This window comes from Schistocerca gregaria, chromosome X, assembly GCF_023897955.1.
Source record: "Schistocerca gregaria isolate iqSchGreg1 chromosome X, iqSchGreg1.2, whole genome shotgun sequence".
NCBI classification, from domain to species: Eukaryota; Metazoa; Arthropoda; class Insecta; order Orthoptera; family Acrididae; genus Schistocerca; species Schistocerca gregaria.
The window spans coordinates 768,641,320-768,665,344 of NC_064931.1; the positions used below are offsets into that span (position 1 = coordinate 768,641,320).

Sequence of the window (24,025 nt, forward strand, 5' to 3'; positions counted from 1 at the left end):
TTGCTTACGATGGTATGGAGTGGAATCACTTCTTTATGACTTCAGGTAATGCTTAATGTTTCGGAGCTGCAGCCACTTGTGGATGAAGTCTTTTCACTCTTTTCATGTATAATGTTCTAGAGCAGTTATGTTGGCTTCCTCTACACACAGTTGATTGTATCCTCATCTACTTTCTTATAGGCATTATCCTCTAATAGGCTGGTGCATTCTTGAAGTGGTAGCAAGACTGTAGAATTTCCTTTTTCTGTGGTGACTGTCTCAGAATCGTCTATGAAGTGTTTCAGCGCATTCTTCATCTCCTTGGAGATGACCCTTGTGAGTTTCATGCCACATTTTCTCCGCTGCGTTCTGTGAAACAACAAGGGCACCTTTTTCAACCATACTGCTAAAAATCAGGCATTGGTTGAGTCATCAGCATTGGAGCAGAATTTAGTGCTTTTCAGAGTACAGGTAAGTATGCTTTCTAACAGACGATGATCAGCCATAAGAACTGCCTGGAAATGTCGAAATAACACACTGTTTGCATGGTGGCACCTGGCTAAATATCTGAGAACATTTCAGAATCATCATATGCCAGGAAAGACAAGACATGTTTAATCATTCTATTTGTTTTTAAATTTGGGCAGTCACAGTTGTGTTTGATCTGAAAGTAATGTGTTTTACACTACATTCACTGCAAATGCATGAGTTTCACATTTTTCGCCACAATATATGTATCATCAGTGTCATAGATTTCAATAAATGTATTAATAGACAGTTAATTTCAGTCTGAAGTTGATCATCTGATAGAATAAAGCAAATTATTCCCTTAATATCTCACTGAATGGTACATTTCCTTTATAATGTATTTATTTCTTACCCTGCTATTTACACAGTTCACATAAAATAGCATCTGACACATGCAGAATGAGGAGTGGGATCTGAGGTGATTAGAGATATAATAATCTATAACCCTTTTGTCTTAGAGCTGTTTGTGGGACCCAAAATAGTGTAAATTACTTAGGCCTCAGGATTGGGGAACCTGTAAATGATTTCAGTAGACAAACTAATACTAGAAGGAAGTCACAATAGTTATATATCACCAATAGGTAGAGCATCTGTACAATAAGAGTATACACATTTCCTGATTCTTGGCCTGTAACATTTTTGTCTGAAGTTAATTCCAAAATTCTCGTAAAAAATTTAAAAAGTTGATAAACTAGTATGTTGTACTTTGGAGATTATGGTCAGTAAATCACGTTTATGCTTTGGTACCAGATTATTATACCAGTGTCTTCAGTTGCTTTGTAATTATGGTCTGCTCATCATATGCGGACATTAACCCTTGGTTTCCTGCTGGTTGGTGCAATTGCGAGCAGGTAGATTATCTCCTCGAGCTTCCTTTCAACACACACCCCACACCACAGAAACTCTATACTAAATGAGCATCAAAATGTTCCACATGCCTGGCACATGATTTACTGGTCAGAAGGAGGCACTGGCAAACTGCCTTTTATTAGGAGCTTGTTGTGAGGACTGAATGGATATGATTCTGATCATTTATTATTATTACTCATCATTTCGTGGTGGGCACCATATGGCCAGGTGACTGCACCTAATTAATGTCTTTTTTATGCATCATAATTGTTTGTTGTTTCCTTTACATTCTTTGACTTGAAAGCTATATCCTGAGCTTTCTTGACTTTGAATATTATCTGGTGTAATAATTAATCATTTGTAAGGTGATACACAGTGTTTGTTATCCACCTACATTTTAATGTTACATCAGTGTTACTTCAACCAATCCGTATTCACGCCAACACAGGATCTCTGCTGTAATTTCAATCTACCAGCAGTTTGTATTTCATCTTTAAATTAGTAAAACTCTGTTGCCATGTACATAGAGGTAATCTTAAAAAGTGGTCTTGTTTGTCTCTTTCTTTCTTCATATAACAGCTCTCACAAGCTCAGCATTCGTTTGCTGGGTATGGGCTTGGCAAGCCTGGGGTTCCTGAGCTGGATCTGGTAAGTGCTGCCACTCATCTGTCACTTAAGCTCTGGACATTGTTTTGCGACCACTGTATGGTGCAGCAGTGGAACATTGTGTGCTACAGGAAATCGGGCTCTTGGCTTGACCACCCGAATCGTCAGGATGGTAAAAGCTTCTGTAAAAAGTCCCCAGTCTCCAGGTGTGTTGCGTGCCTATGAGATGCACGACTGGTGAGGTGAACAGTCATTAGCAGGCAAACTCTTAGAGAAACTGCCGCACTTCAGTTGCATAAGGCATATTCAGGCTTGCAGGGCTCTGTCTAGATAGGCCCTTAGTTCTCTAGCTACTCTTGGGACTGAAAAAAAAAACCTACAAACTGTACCATTGGTGAGTAGCGACAGCCAATCTAACAAGATGGCTCATGGAGCTAGTCCTCCTGACAGAGAAATTAACTCCGCTACTTTTGTTTCTTGTAACAGAGTGCATACTGCTAGTCAGACTGTGTTTTTAATAGTTAAGAGGAAAGAAGGCAGTTTTAAGAAGTGACGTCTTTCTGCATCCAAAAAGGTTAAGAGGGCATTGCTGGCACCTTAAAGCCTGTGAAAAGCTTACACGGTCGAACACTATTGCTTGAAACTGCTAGTTCCCAACAAGCAACAAACCTCTGGAAAATTAAACTCCTCCAGAGCTCCACATCTTGAACTACAACAAAGGTGTTGTGTCTAGCAGTGATTGGTAGATATTCCCAAAGAGGAATAAAAAACTGAGTCAGTTCAGGAAGCTGTGCAAAATATAATAAAATGGGTGGACGGCGACCTGGCCAAGTCAGACTGATGTATACTTACTTTTAACAGCACAAAACTTCCGGAGCATGTGAAGGCAGGTTTCCTTTTCATAAGCATGTGGTTTTATGTCCCCTATTACTCTTTCTACTTGTAACAAATGGGGTAAGGCCACTCACAGAGGAGTTGATTGTTCATCTTCCCCAAAGTGTCAGTTGCACTAGGAGTCACCCTCTCTGGAGTAGGGGCAGCAGTACCTTCCTTGAAGAAAAATAGATACAGAAGCTGAAAACTGTGCAGTGTATCCCATATAGTGAGGCCAAAAAGATCTATAAAGGCCATGCAGCCTCCTGCGTTCACTACACCTTTCATTTCAGCCCTTAAGAAGCCTCTTCTGACAGCTGATGCTTATACGTAAATGGACGTTGCAAGTGTTTTCACTAACACTTGTGTTTGCCAATGCATTTGCAAAGCTACGGGTACTTCAGAAGCCGTGCCCCCCCCCCCCCCCCCCCCAAAGACAGAGTATAGTAAACAGTTCATCACTGCACCTACCGTTTCTGCAGTAGTTTCTGCCAAGCCTGTCCAATGAAATAAAGCAAATGGGAAGCATCAACAGCGGGCCAAAATAAGTAGCAAACCATCAGACTTTGTCGACATTGTTCAATCTGACGGTTGTAATCAGTCTCCTTTGGGGACAATGGCAAGTGAAGTCTGCCCAGGGCAACGGTCAGTAGCCATTAAAGTTCCTGTGAGTCAGAGGATTATTATCTGCTCACCATATTTACCTCCACAGGATGCAATAGACTCTGAGGGTCTCAAAGGCCATCTAGGCAAAGAGCCCTGCCCATTTCTCCTACTGTGAAACTTCAGTGCCCATGATGTGTTATGGGGCTCGAACTCAACTTGTCCCAGGGGTCAAGTTTTGGAGAACCTCATGTCTCAGGAGCTGCTACTGGGTCATACTATGCCATTGACCTCTCTTTTAGCTCTTCAGCCGTTGCAGACTGTGTTCAGTGGGAAGCAAATGCCTTTTGTTCAAGTGACCATTTTCCATTGTGGATCCACATACTATACGGAGCATTACCTGAAAGGAAGCCACAAAAATAGACAATCAGCAGAGCTAACCGGATGCTGTTCAGCCTGCTGGCTGTGTTTGAAAACCAAGGCAGTGTCCAGGAATGGGTGAACATCATGACATGAGCAGTCCACCATACTGCTACCTTATCCATCCCAAAGTCATCAGTTCATCTTAGGGGGCAACCTTGGTGGATCAATGAGTGCTGCTCAGCAATCTGAATCAGATGTGCGGTACTATGACGGTTTAAATGCCACCCAACACGAGACAAACTCACAGCTTTTTGAGTCATGAGAGCCAAGGTTTGATACATTATTAAGGGGGCCAAGAAAAGGGCATCGCAAGTGTTCCTGGATTCTATGAACCATACTGCTTGTTCTACAAAAGTATGGGAAGCCACCAGGAGTATTTCCAGTAAACAGAGTTGTTTACCAGTAGTAGCAGTGCTGTAAAAGGTGTGTCTCCAGACAACACCTGGAGACATCGCTCACAAGGGGAAGGCCTCAGACATGGCCAACCGATTTGGCTCAAATTTGGCAGGTCGCTTGTGTACAACCTAAAACAAAGGAATCTGAGATATTTTGGGTCAACAAACGACTCAAAATTGGCAGGATCGATAGATAATTGTAAATAGAGCATTTTTCATCATCAGGTATGGGGTCTGCAAACGCAAACTTTTCCAGAAATCGAGGAAAGAAACTTTTAACAACTGTCGCTTCTGTACCCACATGGTAAATGATTTTCACCGACAGCACCTGTACTAGTGTGAAATGCTACAAAGTTAAAAAAGAAGCGCAACAGCCAAGGTAACTGCCTGAGAATTGGAGAACCCATATTCGAATCTCGAAGAAACCTTAGCGGATGTTCTTCTTTTCGTTTGTATTTTTCCATATCTCAATTGATAGGGATAGGAGTGTTAATAACATAAGTAAATCAATAAGGAATGATAATAATAAGGTAAGCAAATAAATTTCTCAAACCTCTTGGGATAGTAAACAATTAAAATGTTACTCCAGGCCACTTTACAATGGCTCTTCCAATCACTGTTACATGTCCTCACTTTTCTTCAAACAACTATATGGACGGTACTTGCCATATAAACATTCTAAACAAATATACTCACGGCACCAAGAACATCTAATGAATGCAATCTTTCGACAGCTACACTGTTCCTTCCGGAGAGTGGCGGAAAACAAACTTGGTTTACATTTAAATATATGTCTTTTTCGGGAATTAATTTTGATGCGTACCACGCATACGATATCATTGCCTGAAAAATCGGTGCTGAAAGTTGGTTATGAATTATGCTGTGAATAGCTATTGCATCCGTGCGGTTGTGCAATTCCCGCTGGGTTTCCAGAAGCTCACTGCAATTCTCAAGCCCTGAAATAAAGTTTTTAACCTGGTGATATAAATAAATATCACACGGCTGGCACACAGGTGTGTAGTTTGGCGGTATTACTTTTACTGTGCACATCAGCTGACCCTCTCCATCTATAAACATTGTTTCATATATTGTAGTATTAATTTGTCCACTCCAAGAATCCAATATCATACAAAACTTGGTATCAGAAACGTATGGTTTCAAAACATTCCCAAGAAATGTTCTGTAAATAGCGTTCATCAGTTTCCCGGACTTGGAGCAGGTAATGTAAACATTTTTCAATGCGTCGGTTAAACGATTGACCTCTTCTATAACCCGAGGACCAAATGTAACATTCGTTTCTTGTAAACACAGAAAAACCTTAGGCAACACTTTCCTAGAGGATGTGTTGGCATATTGCACCGTGCACAAATGTGTTAGTTTGTTTTTACTACCAACTGCGAGAAGGGTTCGTTTTTCTCCCTTTTGCGATAACTTCCGTCGAATTTTCACCCAATACTCGCATCCTGTTTGATTGGTGTTGATCACGTAATCACGATTAAAACCGGTCATAAGTGATGCCATTTGCGTGCTGAAAAGAGCCGCCACTTTATGTATATCTTCTATATTTTGTACCTCCCTATGAGAGACGTATTTAGTGATGTGCCGTTGGCGAATTTTATACTCCGATTTGAAATTTCTTGCCCAAGATAATGATGCAACAAGTGTAAAATCCTTGTTGGCTGTATAATGAAGCGCTGCATCTGCAGCCCACTCCTTAAGCATTCTCGTTGTTACATTCTAATTATGACAAAGTGATTCGACAAATCGGTCGTATGTCCACTTATTTATCGCCTGGTATTTTTCGTATCTTGTCCCTCCGTTAACAAATCAGTTTCCCCACAATTTCAAGTCATCCTTCCTTTTCAGGGCTGTTGTTGCTCCATTCTTTTGCAGTGTTTGTAAGTTCCAATTTGGATAATTCCTGGCTAGCGCTAAAACCTTTACTTTTACTTCAAGGGGTATAGCGCCGTAGTTCAATCGTTTAGTAACCGGTTCGTAACACTAATCGGGAACAGATGAAGCACATATTCCCAGTGGAGATTTCAAAAGTGTTATGACCATTTTGCGATTCACTAGTCTGTATATCTTCCACTGAATCACCTTCTGCTTCGTCTTCATGGTATAGTACTTCAGTATCAATAGAAGTCATTTCGTTCGTCGGCTCCAAAAATCGCTCGACGATAGCCGCTCCTATCAATCTGGGATGTCGAGAAGCAGAACTGCCTGCTTCCGGTAGTGCATTGATAATGCATCCGTCTTACAACACTTTTACAAACCAAAACACGTCGGTAACTTCCCACTTTGCCATCGTCTGTGGCAGGCTCCCAACTATACATTACAGCTCTAGTTAAAGGGTGTACATCCTCCATTATTCAGATTCTGCACCTGAAAGATATGACACAACAAACAATAACTATGTACTATGGCATAAACAGACGAGCTAATTACTTCAGACTACATGCAGTACTCGTCATATGTTATTTATGTAAGAACACCGTATTCATTCACAAAACATATTTCATTCGGTGCTTTAACGATGGAAAAATCACTGCATCTGGAGGTTCGTGGCAGCCTAATGACAGAAAACAATTCTTTCTGATTGAATTTTATAATGATCGTCCTGGACACCTTCACTCTTCCAGGTTCACAACTATGATATGACGAAGAGGCAACCGGGACAACATAACTCTCCCCGTGTGCATTCTGTCCCATGCCTCGCTGTAAACAAGCGTCGTGCAGTTGGCTATCTGTGATCCCTCGTTAGCAATTCGCAGCACTCTTACTCGGAGTTGTTTTCATGTGACAAGGCTTAAAAGTTTAATACTTTACTAACTCATGGCGTTTGGGAAATTAGTTTGCCTACCTACCTTATTATTAGCATTCCTTATTCATTTATTTACCTTATTGACCCTCCTATCCCTATCAATTGAGATGTGGAAAAATACAAATGAAAAGAACAACATCCGCTAAGTTTCTTCAAGATTCGAACCTGGGTTTTTCGATTCCCAGCCAGTTACCTCGGTCGTTGTGCTAGCGGCGCTGTCGGCGAAAACCGTTTACCGTGTGGATACAGAAGCGGCAGTTGTAAAAGTTTCTTTCCTTGATATCTGGAAAAGTTTGCGTTTACGGACCCCATACCTGATGATGAAAAATGCTATATTTACAATTATCTATTGATCCCTCCATTTCTGGGTCGATTGCTCGTCATAAGCTTTAGGAGTGATTTTCTCAAAACTGCGGGGGTTTTGACAAAAATATCTTAAATTCCTTCGTTTTAGGTTGTACACAAGCGACCTGCCAAATTTGAGCCGAATCGGTTGGCCGTGTCTGAGTCCTTCCCCTTGTCAGGCGATTGCAGAGCATTTTGCAATGACTACTGCCAGTGCCAGCCAGGCTCCAGCATTCTGCCACAACTGTGCAACTTCAAACACAACAATTCTGATGAGTCTTGCAACTGCCCTTTCTCCTTTAGTCTGAAAGGAAATCCTTTTTTCCTATTTAATTTTATATGGCAGACATGTCACTTTCCCAATTCACCGAGAGAGGCAAATGGTTAACAGTCATTTAGTGTGAAGGTCAGAGGTCAGGCAACACCTTAGCCACTCTCAGTGTGGATTCAAGAGATTTTGATTCACTGTTGACGTCCTGACCCTGCTGGAGTTGGCTATACAGCAGTCTTTCCTATGTAACCATCACTGTATTGGAGTATTCTTTGACATCAGCAAGGCATGTGACACTATTTGGAGACACAGTATTCTAGGGGAGCTCCACAAATGGGGCTTTCATGACCACTTCCTCATTTTCACACGATCCTTCCTATCTAAATGGTTTTTTAGATCCCGTGTTAGTTTTGTGCAGGAGAATGGTGTTCCTCAGGCAGTATTTTAAGTATGACCTTCTACAGTAAGGAGTCCTGTGCAGTGTTCCGTATTTGTGGATGATCATGCAGTTTTCCATTCCTCCTCCAGTGTTAGAACAGTGACTCATCAGTTGTAACTTACAAGGCAGAGGTTAGAGGAGTGGGCTGCACAGGATTTCAGTTTTGTGCATATATAAGAGTCTGTGTGAGTGCATTTTAATTGTCTCATTGTATTTTTAATGTGTCTAACTTGTTTTGCGTATGACTCAAAACTCTCGCGATTACAACACCTGAAAGACCTAGAATCCAGAACCCAGAAGGCACTGAACATCTTAAAGTGCCTTAGCCACATGTCTCAGGGAACAGACAGGGCACATCTTCTCCAGTTTTATAGGGCTTTCGTGTGATTGCAGCTATGCTATGGGTGCCCAGTATATCGATCAGTGAGGCCTTCTTATCTGAAGATTACTGCCACCATCACCAAGGGGGAATTAGACTAGCCACGAATGCTTATAGGACCAGCTCTTACCCAGTCTCTGTGCTGAGACTTGGGAACTGCCACTCACCATCTGGCGGCAGCTCCTCATGGTGTGTCAAGCATGCAAGTTCCTCGTTGTTCAGAATTCTCCTGTGTACCATGGTGTTGCTTGTCCATCTCTGAAACAACTGTTCTCCAACTCACAAATAGAGCAAGACAAAACTGACTGTCTATACACTTCTGTATGAGCCCTAATTTCTCATATCTTATCTTTGTGGTCCTTATGTGAGATGTAGGTTGACAGCAGTAGAATCATTCGTCAGTCAGCTCCAAATGCCGTTGCTGTAAATTTTCTCGATAGTGTTTCTCAAAAAGAACATCGCCTTCCCTCCATTTGATTTCCCGAAGCATCTCCATAACGTTCTCATGTTGTTCGAACCTACCAATAACAAATCTAGCAGCCTGCCTCTGAATTGCTTTGATGTCTTCCTTCAATTCGACCTGGTACAGATTCCAAACACTCAAGCAGTACTCAAGAATAGGTTGCACCAGTGTCCTATATGCAACCTCCATTACAGGTGAACTGTTTACTAAAATTCTCCCAGTAAACCAAAGCTGACCATTTGCCTTCTACACCATAGTTTTCGTATGCTCATTTCACCTCATATCGCTTTGCGACATTATGCCCAGATATTTAAACAACTTGACTGTGTCAAACAGTGCACTAGTAATACTGTATCCAAATGTTTCAGGTTTGTTCTTCCTATTCATCCACATTAACTTACATTTTTTCACGTTTAGGGGTAGCTGCCATTTTTCACACCAACTGGAAATTTTGTCTAAGTCATCTTGTATCTTCCTACAGTCACTCAGCTTCAACACCTTACCATACACCACGGCATCATTTGCAAACAACCACAGATTGCTGTTCACCCAGTCCGCCAAGTCATTTAGGTGCCCCCAGGGGGCTTGCTGCTCTTTGGCGGGTTCGTGCTTGGCTACCACGAGGCCCCATCCTTTGCAGCATCTTTTCCCTTCCACGCTGCATGTCTACGCTCTTGCTGTTTTTTTTTCCCATGCCTTGGTGAACATGTCTGGACTGTTTTTGGAAATGTACTCTGCATTGTTGGTAGTCAGTATTGGAATACTCTCCACTGTTCCTTTTGTCTTCCTTCATTCACCTTTTTGTATCTTTCCCCTTCCTCCCTGGGCATTCCTGAAGGCTGGTCCATGTATCTGACATGGAACAAGTGACTGGGTAACGTGTAATTCTCAGCCCCAAGTTGACACATAGGGTTCGCACATCCCCCCTGGTACAGGCCAGTCCCAGAGAGGGGTGATTGCCTGAGCTGCTGCCTTCCCAAATTGCCGATTGGTCCCTCTGTTAGGCGTTCGGGAGGTGTGATCTGAGGTGTGAACAATCACCTAAGTCAGGTTAACCCTCTTCTGTAGGGGGTTCCCAATTGGAAGCACCTCACCATCAGAGACACTGGCAATCATGGGAGATTTTCTTGCAATGAGCCAATAATCTTCTCAGTCAGCCGCTATGAAACGTAAATGGAATGAGGCTAACAATTCAGACCCTCCCAGCTGCACTGAGGTTTCTCGTGGTTTCACGTACTGAAGGCGGTCAGTCCGTCACAGCCGTAAATCTGTTTATTATTCAGGAAGGTGTTGATGCAATTGCTGGTCTGTGAAATCCTGCTCTTGTTTATGCAATGGCACTTTACTTTTGGAGACTGCTTCTGATTCTCAAGCACAACAACTGCTTGCAGCTTCGCTCCTCCGTGCCTATCCTGTTTGTGTCTAGACTCATTGAATGCCGAGTTCTTCCCTTGGTGTTATTTACACTAGGCTGCTCAATGGTCTGACTGAGGCAAAAATCCAAATGTACGTCTCTGATCAGGGTGTCATTGCCGTCCAGTGGATGATGAAAAAAAGTAGGTGCCTCCTTAGAGCCCACACACACTCTTTCTCACTTTTGATCCAGTGGATCTTCTGTCAAAGATCAAAGAAGATTATGAAGTTATCACAGTCAGACCATATATTCTAATAGTGAAATTGCCCATTATCATGGATAGCCTCCCCGTCTCCTTCAGCTGTGCTACAAGCCACCAAACTCTCACCCCATGGGGCAGAGTCACCAGCTAAACATCTGGCAGGCTAGAAAGGACAGGAGGAATAATCCCTTGAAGACTTCATACGTCCCTCCAGCCAACCAACACCTGAGTCTTCCTCTGCCAGCTGGAAATATTTGAAGATGCCAAACAAAGGCAAACCGTCTTCTCCTTCGCCAGTTCAAAGATCTTCTTCGATGGTGCCGCCATGTTATGCCCTTGCCCAGCCAACCTCTGTGTCACGGGTGCGCACCGCGAACCGTTTTTCTGCTTTGGACTCTGCAGGCTTACAGCAGAAGAATGCTGATGCTTCTGTAGACCTTATGGAGCAGGATCCTCCTGCCTGTGTACCATATAGCACTTGGCAGCTGCTGATGTGGTGCCCCTTCATTTTTTCTTCATCATGACTGTCCTCCAATGGAATGGTCGTGGCCTTCGATCCAACAAAGAGGATTTATGGCTGCTCTTAGAATCACCGCATCCACTTTTTCTCTACCTTCAGGAAACAAAATTGCATCCTCACAACTGCTTTCAGCTCTCACATTTCTCCCTGGTCCATTTTGACATTCCCCCGAGAATAGCATTCCATCTAATGGGGAAGTCATGCTGCTCATACAGGATGACATTCATTGTCAGCCCATCTCCCTGACTACCTGTTCTCAAGCTGTTGCAGTTCACCTTTTCCATCCTCACTTGACATTTTTCTGTTGTACCATTTACATCCCTCCGTCATACAATGTCACTAGGGCAGGCTTCCTCCTGCTTATTGGGCAGCTACCTAGCCACTTTCTGCTTCTCAGTGATTTTAATGCCCACAATACCCTTTGGAGTTCTTCCAGAACCTCTTCGAGAGGTGTCCTCTTTACTGGTATTCTTAATCAACTTAACCTCTTCTGCCTTAACACAGGAGCACCTACGTTCCTTTCAGAATCCACGCATACCTATTCCCGTTTGGACCTATCCTTCTGCACTGACCAGCTTGCCCATTGTCTCGAGTGGTCATCTCTCTCTGACACATACACAAGTGACATTTCCCATGTGCTATCCATTTGCTGACTCCTATCCCACCTCCGTGCCAACCCAGATGGCAGCTTACTAAGGCCGAATGGATTTTTCACGCCTCCCTTGCAACTTTTGAAGAACATTATTTCCCCAGTTGTGATGACTAGGTGGAATATCTTACAAAGGTTATCCTTACTGCCACAGAATGCTCCATTCCTCTCTACCACGCTGTGTCCGGGTCCCTTGGTGAACTGAGGCAGGTTGTGACTCAATGCTATTCGCATTTTTAAACGTCGTCCTCCAATGGCAAACTGCATTCATTATTAAGAGATGCAAGCACAGGGTTGCCACGTTCTTTTGGATAGCAAAACAGCTAGCTGGATTTCATTGACTAGTTCTTTTAATAGTTCCACACATTCCTCTTTTGTGGGCCAACCTCTGATGGCTCTCTGGGACTCAGATCCATTCCTCAATTTCTGTCCTGACGGTAGCAGACGATGTCACCGTGGACCCTATTGCTATCTCCAACACCTTGGGCAGTCATTTTGCGAAAATCTCGAGCTCTTCCCACTGTCAACCCGCCTTCCTCCATCGGAAACGATCAGAGGAGGCTCAAGCGATACCCTTCTCTTCTCACAATTGTGAGTGCTACAATGTCCAATGTCGCCTTTACTATGAGGGAGGTAGATCAAGCTCTCAGTTCCTCCCGACCTCCTCCCCATGGCCAGATGCTCTCCACATTCAGATGTTGCAGCACCTTTCTCTTGCGGGCAAGCACTTTCTGCTTAATACGTACAACCGCATCTGGGCAGAGGGAACATTTCCCAGACACCGGTATGAAGCCACTCTCACACACATACCTAAGCCCGGTAAGGAAAAATACCTTCCTTCTAGCTACTGCCCCAATTCTGTCACCAGCTGTGTTTGAAAGGTGATGGAACGTATGATTCATACCCGGCTGTTATGGTGGCTCCAGTCTCGCAATTTACTTACCATTGCACAGTGTGGATTTCGAGTGTGGCGTTCTGCAGTTGACCATCTCATCACTTTGTCCACACATGTCATGAGTGGTTTTCTATGGAAATCCCAGGCTGTGGCCGTGGTTTTTTATTTGGAGAAGGCCTACGACACCTGCTGGAGGACTAGCATTCTCCGTACTCTATACGCGTGGGGCTTCCGTGGCCGCCTTGTCCCATTTCCTTGAGGAATTTTTAAAAGACTAAGTTTTCAAGGTACGTGTGGGTACTGCTTTGTCAGGTACCTTTATATAGGAAAACGGTGTGCCTCAGGGTTCTGTCCTGAGAGTCGTCGTCTTTGCTATCGCCATTAATCCTATAATGGCCTGTCTCCTGCCAGGCATCTCTGACTCATTTTAACTTGGTTGCATATTGGGCACTGTCTCCTCAGCCATTGCCATCTGTTAAGTGGTGCTCCCCCACCACTTTGTGTACACTGTCACCAGCTTTTCACTGTCTGCCATTTCCTGACGGAATGCCCTTTCTTTAACTACTTATGTTCCAATTTGTGTTTGTCATCTGAGTTATCGGCCATTTTAGCAAACAATGTACGGGCTGTCAACCGCGTTTTTCTTTTTATCCATCGTATCAAAATGGTGAAGGCCATTTAATTTTTAGTTCTGAATCTCCGTTTCTCTGTGGCATATTTTTTTAGACCTTACTCCACGTCCCTGTTTGTGCTGTCTTCTCTTCCATTGTTTTTGCGCCCTAAAACGAAACAAAACAAATCGTTTATGTATATAGAGAATAACAGTGGTCCTATCACACTTCCTTGGGGCACTCCTGACGATACCCTTGTCTCTGATGAACACTTGCTGTCAAGGACAACATTCTGGGTTCTATTATTTAAGAAGTTCACAAGCAGAAAGGCCGTTTGAGATATTGTGTGCAGTGATTGCTGAAGCCACATGATGTGGAGCAAGTACAACCCCAACTCCAGGGTTTTAACTGCCTGCCAGCTTGGTTACTGCGGAGACCAAGAGTAATGTTAGATTTAGTGCAATACAGGAGAGGCTGCACTCCTTTGTTTTGAACACATTATCTTATGACAACCTAGACACCCATCTCCAACTACGAAAATTGCTGGGTGCTGGGCACTTGGGGAAATGCGGGGAATGAAAGAGCGGATGTAGCAGCCAAGGAGGCATGTCACAATCCTCAATTACTTCAGTGTGCCATCCACTTGAATGCTGTCACCTTGCTGTTGAGGTACAGAGTTGCGTCAATGGGAAGAAGAGTAGCTGGAAGTGAGTAGCTGTGTCTATGAAAATCCACAACTTGGTTATGGTCTACCACCTTCCAGTCGCATAGTCAGGATGTGGTCCTCCTTACTAGTCTTCGCATAAGCCACAGCCCTATGATGTGTGGCTTCTTGCTCCAATGAGAGGACCCTCCAACATGTGGTGCTTGTGATGTACAGATCACAGTGCTCCACATTTTACTAGACTGTGGTTTATTCTGGGGTCAAGGGGTGGCAGATCACTTGCTGACAGATTTACTGTCTATTTTAGGTGACAATCAAATAGTACAACTTTTAAACTTCTGTGAGTTGTCCAACTCGTTGCCTAAAATTTTAGAGCTATGTTTGTAATGTGTTATCAGGGTAGCTGGCTCATCCATGTTTTTTGCAAGTGGTTAGCCAGCCACATATTGCTGTGAATTTATTGTAGTTTTCCTCTTGTCCTCTTCAGCTTTTACTTAACAGTTGTAGAACACCTGAAAAATTTTAATGCTGTCTTCCATGGTGTGAGCTGCTGTGATTGTGCAGGTGATCATGGGTGTGTGTGCATATGATTTTATCTCAGATTGATCTTTATCAATTTTCTTGCATTTTCTCCCTTCTCACCATATTCATTTCTTTTGTAAATCCTCATCTTCAATTCTGAAAAGCCTTGTCACTACTGCTGTGGAGGCTGAGTGCCCTGTTGTTACGGTAGGCTAAGTTTGTGAGTTTTTGAAATGGCTTCTGGTGCAGTACGCCTCTAAAACAATTTCTCCCTGCCACTGTTACACAGCTACACCCCAGGATCAGGTAACAGGATAGGTGAATGAAGGTTCTACAACACTCTTAAGAAATTAGTAACAAAGTCACACAAATGAGTTGAAAGGTTTACTTATCTTTGTGATTTGTTGAATAATTAAGTCTGCAACACTGCATTAATATAACCCAAAAGAGGCCCTAAAGGGCTAAATACAAATAATCATTGGTCAACTGCACAGTATATAGCAAATGCAATTTGCAACAACTATCTGTTCACTTCTAAGAGTTCACTAGATGACACCCTGGACAATGATTAACCAAGTGGGTGAGAACTGCTCTTCTGCCTTCCAAGTAGGCTTCTGTGTGTTGTTGTCTGGTCATTGGCAGATTGTACTTGGCCAAGGCAATTGGCCAAGGTGAAGTCGATATCTTCATCCTCAGTGTCACCCATGGTGCTGGTGGAACTCGCACAAATGACGTGGCACTGGCACCAGCTCGCATCTTTTCGCCTCTTGTGCTTTTGCCCTGGCTGTGACTTGTTCGGATGACACACACACACACACACACACACACACACACACACACACACACACACACACACACACACACACTCCCTCTTCCCCCTCCCCCTCCTCCTCCCCCCTCCACCCTGCCCCCCTCCGCCCTCCCCCTCCCCCTTCTCCATAACCCTTCCATGCCCCATCCACCTTCATTGCTTAATCATAACATCACGCATTTTGATCTGCCAACCGTAACTCCCCACCTATTCCATGATGAGTTTTGAATTGGTGTAGCCAACCATAAGAAAATACACATTTTTTTGATTCATTGTCTTTTACTGCCACTGTCTGTGAGACAAGCCTTTGAAGTGCAAGAGAAACTAAATATCTTACACTTACAATACAACAAAAGTTTATCATTAATCAGATTAAGAAAGATGGGAATAGAAATAGGATTATGGAAGAATATAAAGCTGGTTCTTCAACGATCTATATATATATGTGTGTCAATCTTTTGTTGTAATGTAAGCGTAAGATATTTGTGTTTTACTCCCACTTTGTTTTGAGAGGTGTTTGGTAGAGAAAACATTCCCACATCAATACACAGCATTACTGTAATTGTGATATAGAACGGCGCTAATCATGGTTACACTTTAAAACACTATTTTTTTATTTATATGAATGCTTTTTAGTCACTATAGACAATTGGTGCAAGACAAAAGCAGCCTGAAAGATGGCTGAAACAATTGTTGGCACTACACAACTTGAAATTCTTTACCATTGCCGGATGTAACTAAATTCTGCTAAACACATCCAAAATATTCAGTATGTGTGAGCAATGCTGGATTATTGAACATGCTGGACTGTGTGATGCTGGGTTAATGGGCTTTTACCTTGGTATATTTTCCTTTTATCTGCACACAGCTTTATTAACTGCTCACATTCATAACTGTTGGCATCTAGAACGCGAGGAGGTTTGTTGTATTTGGGAGAGTAGATTCATAGACATTAGCATCCTTCTTACAGAATTGATGGATATCATTTAATTTGAATGTGATGAAAGTAGAGGAATTGTGAGCAAAGTTTAAACTTGTGCAGCACTCACTCAATGAGTATGTGCTGCATAAGGTTAATGATGGCAAAGGCACATGCTGGTTTAATAACAACATTTGGCAAGTTCTAAGGAAACAGAAATTATATCATTCTCGGTTCAAAAAGAGTGCAGAAATGCTGACAGGCTGCGGAGAGCTATCTGTATAACAACTTCCATTATACAATAGTGAAAGATCATTCCAAGAACCCTAACAAATTCTGGTTCTATGTAAAACCACTAAGTGAATCGAAATTTCCTTTTCAGTCACTCATTGACAAGTCTGGAGTGGAAATAATAATCAGTAAAAGGAAAGCTAAAGTATTAAATTTTGCATCTAATAAATAATTCACATGGGAAGAATATACAGAATTACCATTCTCTGTCTGCCATACAGACGCTCAAATGGGTGGTCTAACATCCCTGATGTTGAAAATTAATAACATGCCGAACCCTTACAGAATACTATTTTGATGTTACAGAGAGTACTTTGTGGCATTGGACCCTTCCGTAGTTTGCATTTATTGTGAATTTTGCATATTGTCAGTAGTCCCAAGCAAATGGAAAGAAAGATGCAGGTATGTTCATCTCGTATAAGGACCAAAAGAACAAAATAAGGAAGATTAGGGGCCATACAGTGTCATAAAAACTGTTATTTTTCTCCTTGCTCCATTTGCAAGTGAAATACTGAAGAGAACAACCAGCAGTAGTACAAAGTAGCCTCCACCATCCACTGTTCAGTGGCGTCCAGAATGTGAGTGTAAATATATCAAGGATGCTGTTTTCTTTTGAAAAGCTGGAAAGTGAATCCGTACTCCAAAGAGTAGGAAATCTTAACGTGAGTTTTAATACCAGAAAAACAATAATGTACAGAAAAATTTAAAACACCATCTGCACAGGCCTTGAAGGCCTAACAGTACTGACAGCGGCCGCTGTGTCGTCCTCAGCCCTTGGGCGTCAACTGGTGTGAGTATGGAGAGGAGCGTGGTTGGCACACCGCTCTCTCGGCCGCTGTCAGTTTTCGTGAAACTTCCTGGCAGATTAAAACTGTGTGCCAAACACGAAACACGACCCATCCCCACAGCTTTAATTCCACCAGTACCTCGTCTCCTACCTTGCAAACTTCACAGGACCTCTTCTGCAGACTTTGCAGAACGAGCACTCCCAGAAGAAAGGATATATAGTGTTTGAACCTCAGTTGCGTCCTCTCATATACACTATAGTCAAGGAAACCATCTGTTTCCTTGTTACAGCTACTAACCTCATGAATATTAATAGTTTAGAGACTGCTGTTAACACTTTACTTTGCCTGAAGGTAATTAAGAAACTCGTACACTGCGTAAAATTTTCCATTGAAATATTGTAGATTTCAAAGTGTAAAAATATACATAATCTTGTGTAAAAAAAGATTATTTTTCATATGCAATAATTCACAAAGGAGCTAAATTTAAATTTTTTGGTATGATTACAACTGAAAAAGCCAACTTATCGTCATGGGCTATTGGACAAAGATAACCTGTGCAAGTAATTATCCAGTCACACGTGCATTCTTGCCATTGTCCCTTTCCCACTAACTTTAAGAATTTAAGTGCGTTCTAAAATTTTGGTAGATTAGTAACTACTGGTATCATTGTGTTTGCTAAATTTGTGAAAATGAGTTCTTGTTCCTGTATGAATTAACTTAACCTAAACACCATTTTTTTTTCTCTCTTCCAAACTACAAAGCTAATCCAAAAATTTGTTACAGGAACTGAAGCTCTTCAGTGAAGTTCTGAAAACATCAGAACAGTACTGTTGTTCAGAAGGTCAGAAAGAAGTAAACCGCAAGAAGAACCGCTATAAGGATATACTGCCATGTGAGTACTCTAAATAGTACAATTTTGCCCTTCATGAGCTTAAGTATTTGGGATTGTATGAATAAAAGTGAGTCACTGGTTGAAACTTGCATTTTCTGAGTCACTGCTTAGTTCCATACCATTAAACGTGAAGGTGTCAGCGTTATATAAGGCACAGCCACAGTGGTGAGTCACCCCCTCCACCAGTTGAGCCATGACCCATGTTTGGAGTTAATAAAGCCAAATGGGAATCACGGAATGAGATGTGGCTCACAGTTCCTTTAGCCACTTCAGTAAGTGTCTCAGTGCAGGATGGTGTGGAGCTGTACATTATGGCAAACTTTATGATGGTGTTTCCTTCACAAATAAGAAAGTGTTATAAAATATTTTACAGTTGTGGGACTAAAAATTTTAAAGTACTCCGCTTAGCCAGACTACAACTTCAGATCTCCATAGCACTTACACTGCCCAGTCTCATAGAATACATGCACATCGCTGAGGAACAAATCATTTGTTGCCAATAATACTTTAATCAGTTATTTTTTGTTACAAAAACAATTACAGGGGCAATCATCTTCGATCTGTGTAAGTCTTTGTTCTTTCTTCAATGTCAGGTTTTCCTTTATAACTGTGGTTCTCTGTTGTTCTCCTCATGCATCACAAAGACATTAAGCTATCTGAATATCACTGACCTCTGTTCTTCAGTCATTCTTTGAAGGTTAACTTAAGCTCTGTGTTACTGAGAACTACATTTGCAGATGATGGTCCTGCCTCATTAATGATATCTTCACAGCCACTGAAAAAGCCAGGGTTTATATAGTTCAGTTCTTGTCAGTTGAACACTTTATGGAAAAAATAAAATTGATCCTTCAATACTTTGTTACCTGATACACTATCCAGAATTGGTCTGTTTTCTGCATGCAACAGACTGAGGAATACTTCCTCTTATTCTTTTAGATGTATTGGTTTGTTGCCTATTCATTTCACAACTGCCTGTTTCTGTACTCTGGTTTTCATATTTCAAATTCTTTTTAAAATCTTCTTAATTATATGCCAAATTCAGTATGCAGTGAGTCTCGTATTTTAGCCATAGCAACTGCTTTCTTCCTTTTCTGTTCCATAGTTGTGTTTTGTTTAAAATTTCACTGTGGCATTGTAAAAGTTCCACAAAGGGCATTTCTTCATCACTGTAGAGCATAAACTACTGGCACTCTTCGAATCCCTCCAAGGTGAAATGTTGGATTGTTCACTTCGCCACTTGAGCATGCAGGTAAAAGCAATGGGCCAGGTCATGTACCTACTGTCCAAAGACAGAGCACACCGAAGAGAGGAAGTTGTTATTGATACCAAAGAAATGTTTTGGCTCTGCCAAACAGAGAATCTGTTTTCCAGTGAACATTGCCTTGTAAGGCATGCCTCAACTTTATTAATGCTATCCATTAACAAAAGATATTTGTCACCCTCCCCAGTGTTGGTGTATGCTTGTGAAATTGATTACTATATTGTTGTTGTTTTCGTGTCGAAATATATTATTTGAAATTAAATAATGGCACTGAATACTTACAGTGAATAGAAAAATGTTATGTGTAGCTGTTCAGATGATTTTAGTTGACTACAAATATTTGTTAATGACCATTGTTCATGACATTTGAAACTTGAAAGTTACTGGTTGCAGACTCCTTTTGGAGGTTACGCTAATCCAGTTTTACATGTGAGAGGTGACACACACATGCTGTGGACGTGGGTTCCTTGTCAACAGTATAAAAAAATAAAAAATAAAAAAAAACCGTCACACACTTTATCAGATTATTTATAGGCAATAAGAAATGCATAAAACAAGGAATCTGAAGGGAAGCAATGCACGAGAGCTGAACTGATGCATTGATAAAAATATGTCATTTATGGCTGAAAAGAGTACATAGTATTCATTTAAACAAAATTTTGTATCATGTCTGTCTAAAAAATGTACAAGGTGAGTTTTACATAATAACATCAACGCAATTCTTGCCTTCAATAAGTAACTTTGGTTTTATTTACTATTCTGATTAAATGTTGAGTCATGTATGAGGAAAAATATTTACAAGTTACCAGACCTCCTGCAGCAGTTTGTTGTGACTCATTACCTGTCTTTTTTTTATATTTTCTACTTAATTTATATGAAATAATATACTCTTTACGAGACCTCTACAACTGTTGCTAAAAATTTTTGTGACGAATAAATCCACTCCAGTTGTACATGACAAATCCTTTATTTGGACGAAATCTTACACATGACCTGGGTTTCAGGATGTAAATCTCATCTTCAGACACTACAAATAACTAAGAGAGATTCTTCATAAAATTAATTAACATTAGAAGAGCCCATATAAATATGAACATCAAGTAGTATCTTAATTGTGTATGAGAAAGTTGTACCAGTCATGTAAAAAATCCAGCAAATTTATCATGTAGCCTACGAGATCCCACGCGGGTGAGGCATGAAAACGTTCTCTGAGTCAATTAGTACCCCACCCGGTAAATGGGGCCAAACTGAAAAAAACGTGAATGTAAAAGCAAATAAGCACTCATTGCCAACCTAATGCAACTTATGAACCAACTGCAAATGGGCTTAAGAAATTAAAATGAAGGCATAAAAGTCATAGAATCCAGTTTGTGAACTTCTTAGTTTTCCTTGTTTTTTATAGTGCCTGAAGAAGGGATTTATATCCAAACCCAGGTCATGTGTATGATTTTATACAAATAAAGGATTGGTCAAATACAACTGGAACAGATTTATTCATTGTGAAAAATTACATGAAATAACTGTTATTAGCAATACTAATAGCTTTTCAGCCGAATGGAAACCGTTACATACATCCTCATATTGTTAAAAATTTATAAAGGGGGGGGGGGAGGAGAGAGAGAGAGAGAGAGAGAGAGAGAGAGAGAGAGAGAGAGAGAGAGAGAGAGAGAGATAGCCTTTTGTTTACTGCATCCCTGCTGCAAATTGTTGCCTTTATATCATGTAGTGCTCAACTACTATAATCTATCGTATTTAATTTTGCACTTCAACATTGGTTTCCATTGTAGCTTCAATTTTCTTAGCTGTGCCATTAAATGTTTCTATTAGTGATGTTGACAACTGTTGCGTGCATTAAGAGTGCATACAAGGGCTTTGCCGCTCTAATTTATATAATCATTTCACTGCACAGTCTGAGATGAGGTATACACGATACAGATGTAAACAGGGACCACAACATAGTTTCATGCAAAAATACCTGGCTTCAGAGATGCAAGACTCTGTGAACTTGATTTGGTGTCAACTGTATTTCACTCTGTTCAGCTGTTTCACATGTTTTAAATGAATACTGACTGATTATCTTTGTGTATTATTTCCTTTCCATGATAATATTATGTTTCTCATTGCAAAATCATTTTCTGATGAGGAAGCTTGTAAATGCAGGCTCGTATTTTAATTAGTGAGAAGCATGACAAAAATGAATAAGCTCTTGTGTACAATGCTTATAACATTATAGATAAGGGAAAAACCATTAATTTCTCTCTGTTTCAGTTGATATAAGCCGAGTTGTTCTCGATGGTTATGCTGGCGTGCCTGGAAGTGACTACATCAATGCGAATTTCATTAAGGGTGCTAGTGGCTCACTGGCTTACATTGCCAGTCAGGGTCCACTACCTCATACAGTTAACGATTTTTGGCGTATGGTGGTGGAATGTAAAGTTCAAGTCATTGTCATGGCCTGTAATGAGGAGGAGGCTGGAAAGGTATTAACTGACGGAATTGCTTGCTTACTTGAAGAAAATTTCTTTTGATTAGGATTACCTAGAAAGAATGGACATTAGTCAGCAGTGGAAAACAATCCGTCCCTTCCCCATTTCCCTACAGTACAATATGAAATGGATCTGTTAGTTTCACTGTGTGCCAGTTTCACCAACTGCATCACCATTATGTTCAAAAACTAAATTTAAAATAATTTTGTTTGTACCAAATCATACTAAGTGTGAAGTCAAGTTGGTGCTGTGATTTAACAATGAGAGCATTTTCTGCATTATTATGACAGGTGATGAAATTGGGCCAAACCTTTTAAGAGGCAAAAGTCAGGCGATTGAAAGGCAACATTTTTTTACAGAGCATTTGTCCTCAACACACATTCTCAGGGACATATTACTGATGCCAGTGTCCACACTGGTCTGTAAAATGCTACTAAAACTGTGTAAGGCATATCGGAACAAATAGTAATGGATGCTATCGTAATTAATTTTTGTACTGTGTGACAGTGACTGGCAGAACATTGCTACTGGTGATATAGCACTATAGATAGGGAGTTTGTGTAATCCAATCATACAATCCAGATCTCACATAAAGTGACTCTCACTCCTTTTAGGAGTTGAAGAGTTACCTGACTAGATGTAGCAGGCAGTATTAATGTTCAAGAGGTGACAGTAAAAAATTACTGTATTTGCCCGTTTATAAGACAAGGTTTTTTCGCAAATTCGTCTTTAAAAAAGTGCAGGATCATCTTATGTACAGATAAAGCTTTGACATTTGACATCAAATGTGTATTTATTTTGATGAATTCTGAAGGGTTAGAGGGGAAACAGTGGAACAGTGACACGTGCTTGGCTGGGAACTAGGACAAATGTGGCGAGGGAAGTGATGAGTGGACACCAAATTTCATTGTACTGCCAACCATGGGAGCATATACAGTGTACCTTGGCTTTTTATCAACCCCTACCACATTTAAGCTACAGTTTGCCCGAGTCCATTTGAAGTCAGTTCAACTCTGATTGTAAAATTGGATAAATACTCAAAAATAGTATACATTTCTGCAGGAGATGGGAAAAGTCTAGATAGAGGCCGGTGGTATACTTACACATTTCATAGAGCAATGTTGTCTGTGCTCACCGTGAAGTGTCACGGGAATGAAAAGGGTTGTGTCAGATGCCGGTTCTACACAGCCAACAAAAGAGCAGTGGGCAGAAAACATGTTTGGAACCAACAGGTGAAGGAGTATTGTCACATTCTCAGATCGATATAGATGTTAAATCTGCTGTGTATTCAGAGAAGACAGATGTTTTCTTAAGTCCCATCATAACAATCACCTCACCAATTGCAAAATTTTCAGAAGAATATGACAACTAAAATTATAAATTTTATTAATTTCTGTTTCACCCACAGCAATTTACGCTCTGCTGTTAGGTCTCACCATAACCTCCACTGTGGAAATTGCGATAAAATCAAGAGGAACAACCAAGTATTTATGATGACCGAAATTATAAATTTCATTGCTGCTCATATATAGAAATAGATTCTCTTTTCTTGCCTGTCATTGGTTAGATGCAACCAGATAATGATACCACATTGCTATTATTATTATTATTATTATTATTATTATTATTATTAATGTTGTTGTTGTAATATCACAGACTGGCTAAGTAAACAAAAAAGGAAGTGAAGTTAACAATTAATGTAAACCATTTCTCTTTGGTATTGTTATTGTTATTATTATTTGCAAATAAGCTCATTATACCTATATATAGTACTTTGAGTTGGGAATTTGCCTTCCTTTGCCCCCATATTTCTTTCATCCTCTTCCTGTGGGCTTCCTTTTTCTCTTCAGATCTTATTATTCCAGTCTTCTTTGGTTTTTGCTCTTGGCCAGCTTTTCATTTGTGAATATTGGACAAGATGATCTCATAGTTTTGGACATCTTCTGGAGTAATTATTGCAAATTTCAGAACAGTTCAGATTTCACTAAGCCATTTCATTGTGTCTGTTCTGGATTTTCTCCTATTGTTAACAAAATTGACCAGTCGTTTCATAAAAAAATCTGCAATTTGTTTTGTAAGTATGTCTAGGTTCATTCTTTTAATGTGTCCACAGAATCTTTACC

At 40.9% G+C, this 24,025-nt stretch overlaps 1 protein-coding gene across 1 annotated transcript in view; it reads left to right on the forward strand.

Annotated features, from left to right (window-relative positions):
• Window positions 1-24,025, forward strand: part of LOC126298494 (uncharacterized) — a 132,317-nt gene that overhangs the window by 13,888 nt on the left and 94,404 nt on the right. The window contains exons 2-3 of the mRNA XM_049989830.1: window positions 18,047-18,155; window positions 21,685-21,896. Of these exons, the coding sequence (XP_049845787.1) occupies window positions 18,047-18,155; window positions 21,685-21,896 (321 nt within the window). The remainder of the gene's footprint in view (window positions 1-18,046; window positions 18,156-21,684; window positions 21,897-24,025) is intronic.